A 13,071-nucleotide genomic window follows, 5' to 3' on the forward strand; every position below is an offset into this window, starting at 1 on the left:
CTCGGCCTCCCCTCTCCTTGCGTTCCATCCTCTCTCCCTAACCCCCTCTCTCCCCTCTCCACTGCCCCTCTCCCTCTCTCCCTTCCCCTCTCTCAACTCCCCTTCACCTTTTCCCCCTCACATCCCTCTACACATTCCCTCGCCCTCCCTCCTGTCAACCCTCTCCCACCTCACACCCTCTCTCCCCTCCCCTACAGAGTGCCATGGCAGTGATCGGCCTTTCACCGGACGACCGTGCCAGCGTGCTGCAGATCGTCGCCGGGGTTCTCCACATCGGAAACATCGCCTTCCAGGAGCAGGGGAACTACGCGATGGTGGAGAGCGAGGACTGTGAGTGTCGGTCGCCGTGCCAACCCAGGGCCTGTCTGGCAGGGGTGGAGTCGGGATCAGTCTTGGAGTGGGGGCCCATCTGGGAGGGGGGGAGTCGGGCCCTGTCCAGGAGGGAGGAGTCGGATCCTATCCGGGAGCGGGGAGTTGGGGCCTATCCAAGATGGGGAAGTCGGTGCCTGTCCAAGATTGGGGAGTCGGGGCCTGTCCAGGAGGGGGGAGTCGGGGCCTGTCCGGGCGGGGGAAGTCAGAGTCTGTCCAGGAGGGGGGAGTCGTAGGCTATCTGGGAGAGGGGGAGGGTGACAATGAGACACTCTGCCAGATGACCTTGTCATCTGCTCCCAGAACCATCCCACCAGATCTGTTGAGTCCTTGTCTCTCGGTGTCTGCAGGGTCCCTCGTGATGTCCACTACCTGATGGCCTTGTTAGTTTTCTGGCAGTGGGGGGGAGGACAGGGAGACAGTGGGTTCAGGCTAAAATCTGGGCTCTGGGCCCGGGGATGGTGGACAGGAGCGCTAGGAGCTGACTGGTGTGGTTGCTAGTTTTCCTCTCTTCGCCCCCCCCACCTAGTCCTGGCCTTTCCAGCCTACCTCCTGGGCATCGAGCAGGCAAAACTGAAGGAGAAACTGATTAGCCGCAGCATGGACAGCAAGTGGGGAGGGAGGTCGGAGACCATTGACGTCACCCTGAACGTGGAGCAGGCCAACTTTACCCGCGATGCCCTCTCCAAGGCCCTGTACGGTCGGCTGTTCGACTACCTGGTGGATGTGAGTGAGGGAGAGGGGTCCTCATGGACAAAGGGAGTGAGTGGATTAGGCTCAGGTGGCGTTGGTGGGTAGGGTCAGGGGGAGGTTAAGGGAGGCGTTGGTGGGTGAGGGTCGGGGGTTGTGGGGTCATTGGTGGGTTAGGATCTGGGCAAGGTCGGGGGTGTTGGATGTGGGTCAAGAGGTCGTGGGGGTGTGGGTGCATTAGGGTCAGCAGTTGGGGTGATCAGGCAAGGGGAGAAACTGAAAGGGAGTGGATGAGCAGAGGGACAGGAGTAAGAGGGAATTGGGGAGTGAAGAGGGAAGTGGGGAGTGAAGAGGGAAGTGGGGAGTGAAGAGGAAAGTGGGGAGTGAAGAGGGAAGTGGGGAGTGAAGAGGGAAGTGGGGAGTGAAGAGGGAAGTGGGGAGTGAAGAGGGAAGTGGGGAGTGAAGAGGGATTGGGGAGTGAAGAGGGATTGGGGAGTGAAGAGGGATTGGGGAGTGAAGAGGGATTGGGGAGTGAAGAGGGATTGGAGAGCGATGGGGAGGGATTGACTGGTGGGATCTGGCTAGGAATAGGTGGGGGACTTGGGTTAACAAGGTGAGGGTCCACATTATTCAGGAACTCGGGATGTGTGGGAAGTGGGAGCACAGAGTGGGAGAGCAGTTCTGATCCTCTGGTTCCTTGTTCTTCCCTTCAACCTCCCCACCCTCCCTACAACCCCTTCCCCTTCCATTTCCAAAACCCCCACCCCCACCCCCTCCAGGCCATCAACAAAGCGATCCAGAAGGAGCATGAAGAATTCAACATTGGAGTGCTGGATATTTATGGCTTTGAGATATTCCAGGTGGGGAGAGACCGTGGGGCAGCACCACCACCCGGTACCTCCATCACCTCCTCCCTCCATCCATCCCATTTTTTCTCCCTCCCTCTATCCATCCTTCCATCCCTCCCTCCTCCCTTTTTCCTTTCCTCCCTCCCATTTCTCCTCTCTCCATCCCCTCCTCCCTCATTTCTCCATCCATCCTTCCCTCCCTCCTCTACACATACTGTCTCGTGCTCACAATAAGCTCCCCGTACCTTCCAGCTGTCTAGACCCCCGTACTGTTTTGACTCCCCATACCATCTGGACCCCGTACCGACTAGACCCCTGACCATCTACACTCCCATCCTGCTAGACCCCCCGTACCGTCTAGTCCCATACCATCTAGACCATCGTACCATCTAGACCCCTGACCATCTTACACTCCCATCTGGCTAGACTCCCATGCCATCTAGACCACTGTACCGTCTAGACCCCTGTACTGACTAGACATCTGACCACCTTTGCTCCCAACCGTCAAGCCATCTCGACCTTGCGCACATACACACACACACACACACACACACACACACACACACACACACACACACACACACACACACACACACACACACACACACACACACACACACACACCTCCTACGCAGGCAGATCTGTCTGATTCTTACCATCCTTCCTCTACCCACTATCCCCCCACACCCCCCCACTCCAGAGGAACGGTTTCGAGCAGTTCTGCATCAACTTTGTGAACGAGAAATTGCAGCAGATTTTCATCGAGTTGACCCTGAAGGCTGAGCAGGTGAGTTACCTCTCTGTCCTGACCCAGGGTCGCGCTCCCCTCTGACCCCACTGTGGTGCCCACTGCAACACTCCCCCCACCCCTCAACCCCCTTTGGGTTCCAGGAGCCCTGCTGTTTTGGGCTGATAGGCATGGACTTGGTCCTGGTGCCCGCGGTGTGCCTCGTGGAGAGAGTCCTGGAGCCTGTCACATGCAGCATTGGGTCTTAGTGCCTGCCATGCCTCATTTGCACCCAATGCTGTTCCAGACTCTCGTACCTCGGTGAAGTTGGTTATATACAGTGAAACCCCCGGTATCCAGCACCTTATGGGGATTGGTAGATGCCGGATAAGTGAGTTTTCCGGTAGCTTGAGATTGCGTGTGGTAGACGAAAGGCGAGGCATGCCAATTTTAAACATGCATATTTTGACCTATTTATTTTCTACGATTTTTCTTTTGCATTTTGCATGAGGCTGCTGATTGCTTAAATTCTGGATAACTGGTTTTACCATATCTTTATCATTACTGTATAAAGTACACCATGTGACCGGCTGAGTTTCCCCAGCAGTGTGTTTTCAACTTCAATCACGGCATTTCACTCCAGAGTAAAAATACTGCAGGGACTCACTCAGCTGGCCTTGATATATTGTCGATGTTTCGAGCCTGAGCTTTGTTCCTGGTGCTCTGCCCGACAGCAGTACCATCAGAATCAGAATTTATTGTCATGAACACGTCACGGAACTCGTTGTTTTGCAGCGCAAACATTTCTATAGATCGCCCTACAAAATAAATAGTACAAAGAGAAAGAACAGTGGGGCCTAGCGATACACCACCAGCGATCGGGGCCAGTTTTGAATCCCATGCTGTCTGGAAGGGGTTTGTACCTTCTCTCCATGTCTGTGTGGGTTTTTCTCCAGGGTCTCTGGTTTCCTCCCAGCCTTCAAAATGTACGTGGGGGTGTGGGGGTTGTAAGTCAATTGGATGTAGTTCGTCGGCAGGGGGCTTGTGGGCCGGAAGGGCACGTTACCGTGCTGTATGTCTAAATTTTTTTTAAAAATTAGATTAAAAAGGCAAAGTAAGGCGGTGTCTATGGTTCATTCGAAGAAGCTGTCTTTGTGCTCGTCTTCAGGCTCCTGCACCTCTTTCCCCGATGGTAGCAGAGTGAGGAGGGTGGTGGTAGCCCTTGAGGGTAGAGGCTGTTTTCTTAAGACACCATAGACAGAGTGATGCCTGGACCCCATGATGTCACAGGCAGAGTTAACAACCCTCTGGAGTTTTTTTTTCTTCTCCTGACAGTCAGCGCCTCTGGACCAGGCGGTGATGCAACCAGCCAGAATGCTCTCTTCCCTCACTGCCATAGAGGATTGAGAATCTTCCTCAAACACTGCACAAAGCAGGACCGCTGGTGAGCCTTCTCGGTGGAGCTCCAGGACGGATCCTCGGAGATGTTGACTCCCAGGAATTTGAAATTATTTTTTTTTAAATTATTGTTTTAAAAAATTATGCATAACATTTTAAATATAGAATATATTAAACTTTTTCTCCAAACACGACAAACAAAACCATTAACAGTCACTCCCTCCCATACATACAGACCTGTTCACTGTCAGAGCTTCCATATATTTTAAGTACAGTTGGGAAAACTGCATTTTTGTACATATAATATGTACCAGCCTGCCCCAGGAAAGCCATACCAGGAGCTGCGCACCACGGTGAAGGGCCAGAACTCCAGGCAGTTGACAACTTCACCTACCTGGGCAAAATGCTCTCTCACGCAGTGAACATCGATGCTGAGGTCAACAACCGAACCTCCTTTGGGAGGCTCCATGAGAACGTCGGGGACCGGAGAGGACTCAGCCTTACCACCAAGCTGAAGATCTACTGTGCAGTGGTCCTTTACACCAGGGAGACCTGGACTGTCTGCAGCCGACGCGCCAAACAGCTCAACCACTTTCCCCTGAGCTGTCTCCGCAGACTCCTCCACATCAGGTAACAGGACAAAGTCTCTGACACGGAAATCCTGGAACGTGCCGGGCTCTGCAGCGTCTGCACCCTCCTGCTGAAACCCCAAGACAGGTGGGCTGGACATGTGGTCAGAATGCCAGACAGCCGATTGCCCAAGCACCTGCTGTATGGAATGTCAGGGCAAGTGCGCAGTCTGGGTTGGGGGGGAGGGGCAGAAGAAACGTTACAAAGATTGCCTCAAAGGCCTGGGTGTCAACATCAACATGTGGGAGATGCTTGCCCTCGACCGTCCAGCTCGGCCCAGCAAGATCACCACAGGAGCCCATGCAGCTGAAGTCCGGCTCAACAAAAGCATTCTGCGTGCAAGGCCCGGGCAGTGTCCACTGCCACGACAGCCCCCACCCACTTGTGTCCCACATGTGGGCAAGCTTTCAGGGCCTGGATTGGCCTCACCAGCCACCTCCGGACCCAGAGCCACCAATCTCCCATGTGACATTGAAACCATGGTTATCTTCGACTACGAAGGACGAGCAACAATAACTTTTATACCCTTTTTTTTGTTCCTTTTTATTATTGTATCTGGCCCACTATGTGGTCCAGGTCTGGCTGCCAGACCTTTACAAAAGAGTCGTATTTGCTCTTTGTTAGATGTGATTTTTCCCGTAGGTAACAGCTGCTCGTTTCTGCAACCCCATCGTGCCATGAGTAGAGGGGAGTCGGACGTCTGAATGACCGTGATGCTTTTTTTTCTCGCTGCCGCCACAAAATGATTTGATATTTGTTCAATTTGTCACTTATTTCCGTGAAATTACCTATGACCCTCTCCACTGGCAAGTCCTGGGCCCTGGGTGTGCCTGGACTCACTTCCCCCCCCCCCCACCCCCCCACCCCACCTTCCCGTTGGCCATTCTTAGTTCTGTATTGATCTCTCGTCTGTTGTGTGCCCTGGGCAGGAGGAATATGTGCAGGAAGGGATCCGATGGAGACCTATCGAGTACTTCAACAACAAGGTGGTGTGCGATCTGATCGAAAACAAAGTGAGCCCTGGTTTTTTCGGGGGTGGGGGGGAAAAATGAGGGGTCCGTTCCGGGATTAATTGACCAAGCGAATGGGGAGGGAGGGCGGGTAGAGAAGGGGGTTCTGCTAGATTCGTGCGGGAGGGATCTGTTGGGAGGGAAGGGAAAAGAGGGGAGCGTGGGGGGTGGGGAGGGGTGGGGTGGGGTGAGCGGGAAGAGGTGGGTGCATGGGGGGGAGAGTGGTGAGGAGGAAGGAAGGGTGCAAGAGGGGTGTCGTGTTGGAAAGAGTATCAGGTTCGGTGGGTTCACACAGAGGGACGAGTGGATACAATCACAGTAACTTTAATTAACACGCAGGGACAATGTGAAACCGTGCTCGATCACTATTTCACTTAAGCAATGATATAGACATTCACGTCAGGCCTAAGTTGGACTCCAACAGTGGTGAACCTACACTCGACATGCTCGCACACTACAAACAGGGGACTTTTACACACACCCGGTTCCCTGTACCAATGGGGGCTCAGCTCTCTGCGAGTATTAATCGACCGCAGTACTACATCTCACCTTACCCACGACACTTCCAGCGATGTCCACAGTAGCGACCTGGTGTGGAGTGGCATCCAGGGCTTGGACCATGAGACAGAGAGAATGAATGTGCTGTGCATTGGTGTTGTATACAGGGCTAATCTGCACTTCTAGCCAATAATGTCCCCAGATGATTTAAATGAGCCAATGGCAAGGTGTGCACTAGTGGGTGGATGGAGTCCAACCTCGATTGACAGGTGGAGGAGACTGGCAGAGAGGCCATGTTTCCTCAATGCACAACAGGGGGTGAAGGGGAGGGAGTGGGGGATGTGCGGTGAGAAATGGGGGAGGGGCAGAAAGGGCAGAGGGATAAAGGGAGAGGAGAGTGGGAGGATGGAGAGGGAGTGGGGAGGGGTGGGAAGGGAGTGGGAGAGGTGGGAAGGAGTCAGCGAGGGGGAATGAAGGCGAGAATATAGGGTGAATGGTGGTGAAGGGGCAGGAGGAGGGAAGGGGAACAGAGGGGGTAGGAGGAGGGGAGTGGGGGAACAGAGAGGAGGGCAAAATGAAGGGGAGAGGATTGGGGAAAGGAGGTAGGAGGGGAGGGGTTGGGGAGCAGAGAGGAAGGGGAAATGAAGGGGAGGGATAGGAGGAGGGGAGGGGTTGGGTAAACGGAATGGAGGGAACAGGGGGAGGGAGTAGGGGAGGAGATGTTGGCAGAGGGAGCAGGCATGTAAATCTCTGATCCCCCCCCCCTCCACAGAGCCCACCGGGTGTGATGTGTATCCTGGATGACGTGTGCGCCACGATGCACGCAAAGGGCGAGGGGGCTGACCAGACGCTGGTGCAGAAGCTGCAGTCACAAATCAGAGAGCACGAACACTTCAACTGTTGGATCAGGGGCTTCGTCGTACACCACTATGCTGGCAAGGTGGGAGGGGGAGGGGAGGAAAGAGGGAGGGTGACGGGGACGTGGAGAGAGTGTCGGGAGGTGTGGGGAAGGGGGGAAGGTTGATGGGATGAAGAGGGGGGCGGCGAGTGGAGGGGGAGGTGAAAGGTGCCAGGAAACCAGGAGGGCAATGCTTAGTTGCCGGGTAACATGGAGGATGGGGCTTTTGTTGCTAGGTAACCAGGAGGATGGGGCTTTCATTGTTGGGTAACCTGGAGGACAGGTCTGCCAGTTGCTGGGTAACCAGAAGGATGGGGCCTGCAGTGGTACAGACTGTCTACTGCAGTCCTCCCTGTCTTGGTCTGGTCCTTGATCTGTTACCCCGACCAGCATTCACAATGCAATGGACACAAGGTGGGCTCAGACCTGTGCCTAATCCCCTGCTGCTTGCATCTCCCCCACCAAGGTATCGTACGACGTGGAAGGTTTCTGTGAGCGGAATCGGGACGTCCTCTTCACGGACCTCATCGAGCTGATGCAGAGCAGTGAACTGTAAGCAGCCTTCCCTACAGGGGTGGGGGGATGGGCTGATCCCACCGGGGAAATGGGAGGGCACCCTGTTCTCTCTGGGCTGGATGGGACAATCCCTCCAGGGTTGGATGGGCCAATCCCGGCCCGCTGTGGCCACCAGTGTTGGGAAGGAATGGTCTGTTGGATTGCAGGCTCCCAGTTACTCCCGCCGCCTCCAAAGGTGACCCTTTACTCTCACCTCCGCAGGTCCTTCATCCAGGACCTGTTCATGGAAAACCTGAGTGTGGACAAGAAGGGTCGGCCCACCACGGTCAGCAGCAAGATCAAGGTGCGGGCACTCAGGGTCGGGGCTGAGGGAGACGGGGGGGGGGGGGCAGAGTGTGGGCCAGATGTGGAGAATTCTGGGTAATGACAGGGGCAGTGCCAAGGGAGACAGGGACGTGAGGACCTTGGTGGGGCGGATCTGATCCAGGGGATTCTGGGTAATGTCTTGGGGGTGCTGTCGGTGCCGAGGGAGACAGGGACGTGAGGTTCGGGGGGAGTGGCGCGTCTGACGCAGGGGATTCTGGGTAATGTCAGGGGGGTTGGTGATGGGAATTATGGGTAACACCTTGGGGAAATAGGTGATGCCTCAGGTCAATGGGTGACGGGGATTATGGGTAATGCCTCAGGACAATGGATGATGGGGATTATGGGTAATATCTCAGGACAATGGGTGATGGGGATTATGGGTAATGACTCAGGATGATGGGTGATGGAGATTATGGGTAATGTCTCAGGACAATGGGTGATGGGGATTATGGGTAATATCTCAGGACAATGGGTGATGGGGGATTATGGGTAATGACTCAGCATGATAGGTGATGGGGATTATGGGTAATGTTTCAGGACAATGGGTGACAGTGGATTATGGATAATGCCTCAGGGCAATGGGTGATGGGATTATGTGTAATGACTCAGGACAATGGGTGTCGGGGATTATGGGTAATACCTCAGGACGATGGGTGACAGGAATTATGGGTAACACCGTGAGGTGTCTCAATAAGATAGAAAGAGGGCAGAGATTTACTAGGATGTTGCCCAGATTCAAGGAACTGAGTTACAGGGAAAGGTTGAACAGATGAGGATTTTATTCGCTGGAGTGGAGAAGAATGAGGGGAGATTTGATCGAGGTATTTAAAATGATGAGGGGGAGAGACAGAGTAAATGAAATCAGCTTTTTCCACTGACGGTGGGTGAGATACCAGAGGATATGGGTTAAGGGTGAAAGGGGAAAAGTTTAGGGGGAACATTCAGGGGATCTTCTTCTTGAAGAGAGGGTTGGGGGGAATGGATCGAGCCGCCAACTGAAGTGACGAATGTGGGCTCAATTTTAATATTTGAGAAAAATTTGGACGCGTATATGGATGGGAGGGTTGTGGAAGGCTATGGACCGAGTGCAGGTCAGTGGGACCAGGAAGAATATTAATTCAGCACAGACTAGATGGGCTGAAGCCCCTGTTTCTGTGCTGTAATGGTCTGTGGTGGGATGAAACCAGAGCACACAGAGGGCAGGGGAGGGTGAGGTGCCTCGGGGAGAAGGTGCCAAGGCAGCAGCGGAGGGCAGGATTGAACCCCAGTCTCTGACGCGGAGAGATGTCATCTTTGCCCCACTGTGCCACGTGGGGCTGCCAGCGATTGTTCTTCCCCCTTGTGTAGTTGGTGGCTGATGGAGTATCGACACTTGGCAAGCGATGCGATGTGACAACCCCTCCCTGCCCTTCCTCGCTTGGTCGGTCCCTTCAATCACCTGCGGTTGTGTTTTAACAGAAGCAAGCCAATGATCTGGTTTCCACGCTGATGAAATGCACTCCACACTACATTCGTTGCATCAAGCCCAACGAAACCAAGAAAGCCAAAGACTGGGAGGAGACCAGGTCAGTCTGGGGGCATGGAGGGAGATGTCCCAACACAAGCTAATCCTTGTGGAGCCATTGTCCGCTGGGGTGGACCCAGGAGAGCAGAGAGTGGAGACACAGTGCTGCTCCCCATGGTTCAGCTGCCCGGTGCTAACGCTGGTGGCTCTGTACCAAGCATTAAACAGCCTGTTAAAGGAACTGTCGGTGTCTTTCCAACTAAAATCCTACATCTGGGCCTGTCACGAGGGGGTTTCAGACTGTGGGGAAGCGGAGGACTGGTGTGGGACACCAGAAAACCAGGAACTCCCCCAACCTACGTTGGGAAAGAGAAGGAGACGACCCACGGAACAGTGACCATTGTGGGGGGAGGGGGCAGTGCGGCTGGAGAACACACAGGCTGTGGCAAAAGGCGAGGGCAGCTGAAGGGGGACCAGCTATTGGGCGCTGAAAGTCTTCCTGATCAAGTGGGAGGTTCGGATCTGGAGCCGACGTTTTGAACAGATGCGGCTGCGGGAGGCGAATCCACGGACAATCGGTCTCTTGGGGGGGGCCTCTCTTTTGCTTCTCTTTCTCTGGCCATGATGGGCATTGGACAATTTGTGCTGATGGTGAATCTTTGTCTCGAATACCTGAGCCAGCAGCCTGTGTGAGTTGTGTCCCCCCCCCACCGACCAAAAGTTGTCCTAGACACATGTGGGTCCCTCAGCTTGCTGGTCCACCGTCTCTGTCGGGTTGTCTCCTCCTCAACAGGGGAGGGGGGGTGGGCGTTCTCCCCGTTTCAGGTGCCCTGCGCTGGTCCGCAGCTCCCGCCCCCGGGCAACCTGCAAACCCCCTCGTGGCCTGCTGCCCAGCGCGGGCGCTGCCATCTCTAGGCCCCAGTCCTCCATGGTCGCAGGATTTTACTTACAGACACTTTAGTGGGCCGCTGGAAGCCTGCCCAGGGATGACAGCATTAGGACCGGGCCAGTTGAAGCCTGTGGAGCAGACCTGTGCCTCCGCTATCCGCTCCCCCTCCCCCCCCCCGCCGGGGTCCGCAGCAACATCAGTGCTGCCCAAACAAATAAAAAAATACACATAACAATTGTGCAGGCAGATCTTTGATGGTCCCAGGTTAGTTTAGGGCAGCCGTTCTCAACCGGGGCCATACAGACCCCCCTGGGGGGGGCACAGCACAGTTAAGGTGGGCTGAAATCCTGGATAAGGGGGCTCGAGGGTGTGTAGAGGGAGGAGAGTATGGAAGAGACCAACTAGACTGCTTCATAGGGAAGGGGGGCCCCAAAATAACTCCAGGCAGAGTCCTAAAGGGGGCTGTGGGCAAATAGGAGAACATGGCCCAGTCCTCCTCAAGGGGTCAGTAGTGGAGAGGGCTGGCTTCCTGGGCGGGTGTCAACATCTCTGAGGATCTATCCTGGAGCCTCCACGCAGATGCAATCACCAAGTTGGCTGGCTAGTGGCCATACTTCGTGAGGAGTTTGAGGAGATTTGGAACATTACCACAGAATCTCGTAAACCTCTATAGGGGGAGAGAATTCTGGCCAGTTTCATCACTGCCTGGTGCGGAATCACCAATGCTCAGGACAAGGAAACACTCCAGAGGGATGTTAACTCGGCCTGCGACATCATGGGCACCGGACCTCACTCCATCGAGGACGTCTACACGAGGCGGTGTCTTAAGAAAGCAGCCTCTATTCTCAAGGACCCCCACCACCACCCAGGCCATGCCCTCTCACTCTGCAACCATCGGTGAAAAAGGTACAGGAGCCCAAAGACGAGCACCCAGTGGAACAAGGACGGCTTCTTCTCCCCCCCCCCTCCCCCCACCCCACCATCAGATTCCTGAATGAACGACAAACCACAGACACTTTCTGTGAAATATTTTTTATTTATTTTTGTAAGGTGCTTTACAACGCAACGAATTTCATGACTTGTTCATGACAATAATTTTGGATTGTTTAAAAAAAGGTTGGGAATGACTTGGGTTAAAGTTAGGGTGGGAAGGGAAGGTTCAAGAGTCCTGCTGAAACCTGGAGGTGCCTTTTTAAAAAAAAATACGAACAAACTTTATTCAAACTAAGACAAAACACACACAGAATTACAACCAAAAACCACCATAGTTGTGGCAACAAAACCGCGAGATGCAGTAATTACAACCACCTCTCTATTACACCTCAAATTAAAACGCGTCAACGTCATCAACATGATTCCTGGAGGGGGCCCCCATTCCTGGAATATGGCCTCCGTCCCCTCAGACACCACGTGCTCCCCGCTCCCAACACCACAAAAGATGGAGGTGCCTTCAGGCGCGTGGCCCTCCCGGCATCAGCACCGGCCCCTGTGCTTGGAGCCCAGGCCTTCGGGATGGACGAACTTGGTGAGGGCAAGATCTCGGACACTAGGGGGGTGGGGAGCAGGTGGAGGCTGGAAGGTCGGGGCCCTGGGGCAGAGGAGGGAGAGTCCAGCAAGGTGTGTGGGGGGGGGTTTAGGGACAGAGGGAGCTGGGATCAAAAACTGTTCTCCTGGGATGAGTCGACGCTAGGTAAAATCTTATCCCCCAACAACGTGTCATCTGGAGCACGATCTGAGGTCCAAAAACGTAGCCTAGCCCTTCCCGCTGGTGGCTGTTCAATCGGTGACCACCTCTCTTGATTCTTTTTCCAAGGGTCAAGCATCAGGTGGAGTACCTGGGGCTGAGTGAGAACATCCGAGTGCGCCGAGCTGGGTACGCCTATCGAAGAGTCTTCAAAAAGTTCCTCCAGAGGTAATGTTCCTTTCAATGCCTTGTCCGGTGGTGAATCTCCTACCTCTCCCACCCCGGCCAAGAACTTGGCAGCTCTGGCCCCAGTTAAATTTAAATTTAGACCTACAGCGCGGTAACAGGCTATTTCGGCCCACGAACCCGCTCCACCCAATTAACCTTACAACCCTGGTACGTTCCGAGAAACCAGAGCTCCCCTGGGGAAAACCCACACAGACGCGGGAAGAACGTACGAACTTCTTATAGACAGCGTGGGATTCGAACCCTGGTCCCGATCACTGATGTCGTAAAGGCGTTGCACTGACTGCTGTGCCAAACTGTGCTGCCCTTGAACCATTTAAAAACCCCCGAGCCTACCAAGTGAAGCAAGGTTGACAGAGCTCCGGGGGAGGGACCTTTCTCCTTGGAGCGATGGAAGGAGAGAGGTGACTCGATAAGAAGATGGGGGACTCCGATAGGGTGGACAGCCAGAACTGTTTTCACACAGGGCGGCGGTAGCAAGTACCGGAGGACGTCTGCTGAAGATGAGCGGTGGAGAATTTGGGGGAAACCTCAAGCAAGTGAAGTACAATGTCGGAAAGTGTTCGGTCATGCACACTGGTTAAAAAAGATAAAGGCAAAGACTCTTTTTAAATGGGGGGTGAACGATTGAAACTACCCAGATGCAGGGGGACCTGGGAGTCCTGGTGGAGGACAGCCTGAAGGCCAACTTGCAGCTCGAGTCGGTGGTGAAGAATGCAAATGCGACGCTGGTGTTCATTTCGAGGGGAAGAGAATGTTGGAGCAGGGGCATAATGTTGAGGCTCTATAAGGCGCTGG

General features: G+C 54.4%; 1 protein-coding gene across 1 annotated transcript in view; it reads left to right on the forward strand.

The window, feature by feature from the left end:
- myo1eb (myosin IEb) overlaps window positions 1-13,071 on the forward strand; it is a 40,368-nt gene that overhangs the window by 19,745 nt on the left and 7,552 nt on the right. Inside the window, exons 9-20 of the mRNA XM_069942443.1 lie at window positions 198-330; window positions 899-1,095; window positions 1,839-1,919; window positions 2,608-2,694; window positions 5,592-5,675; window positions 6,943-7,110; window positions 7,535-7,620; window positions 7,846-7,927; window positions 9,409-9,515; window positions 12,157-12,255; window positions 12,740-12,824; window positions 12,915-13,029. Of these exons, the coding sequence (XP_069798544.1) occupies window positions 198-330; window positions 899-1,095; window positions 1,839-1,919; window positions 2,608-2,694; window positions 5,592-5,675; window positions 6,943-7,110; window positions 7,535-7,620; window positions 7,846-7,927; window positions 9,409-9,515; window positions 12,157-12,255; window positions 12,740-12,824; window positions 12,915-13,029 (1,324 nt within the window). The remainder of the gene's footprint in view (window positions 1-197; window positions 331-898; window positions 1,096-1,838; window positions 1,920-2,607; window positions 2,695-5,591; window positions 5,676-6,942; window positions 7,111-7,534; window positions 7,621-7,845; window positions 7,928-9,408; window positions 9,516-12,156; window positions 12,256-12,739; window positions 12,825-12,914; window positions 13,030-13,071) is intronic.

This window comes from Narcine bancroftii, chromosome 5 (assembly GCF_036971445.1).
Source record: "Narcine bancroftii isolate sNarBan1 chromosome 5, sNarBan1.hap1, whole genome shotgun sequence".
Lineage (NCBI taxonomy): Eukaryota > Metazoa > Chordata > Chondrichthyes > Torpediniformes > Narcinidae > Narcine > Narcine bancroftii.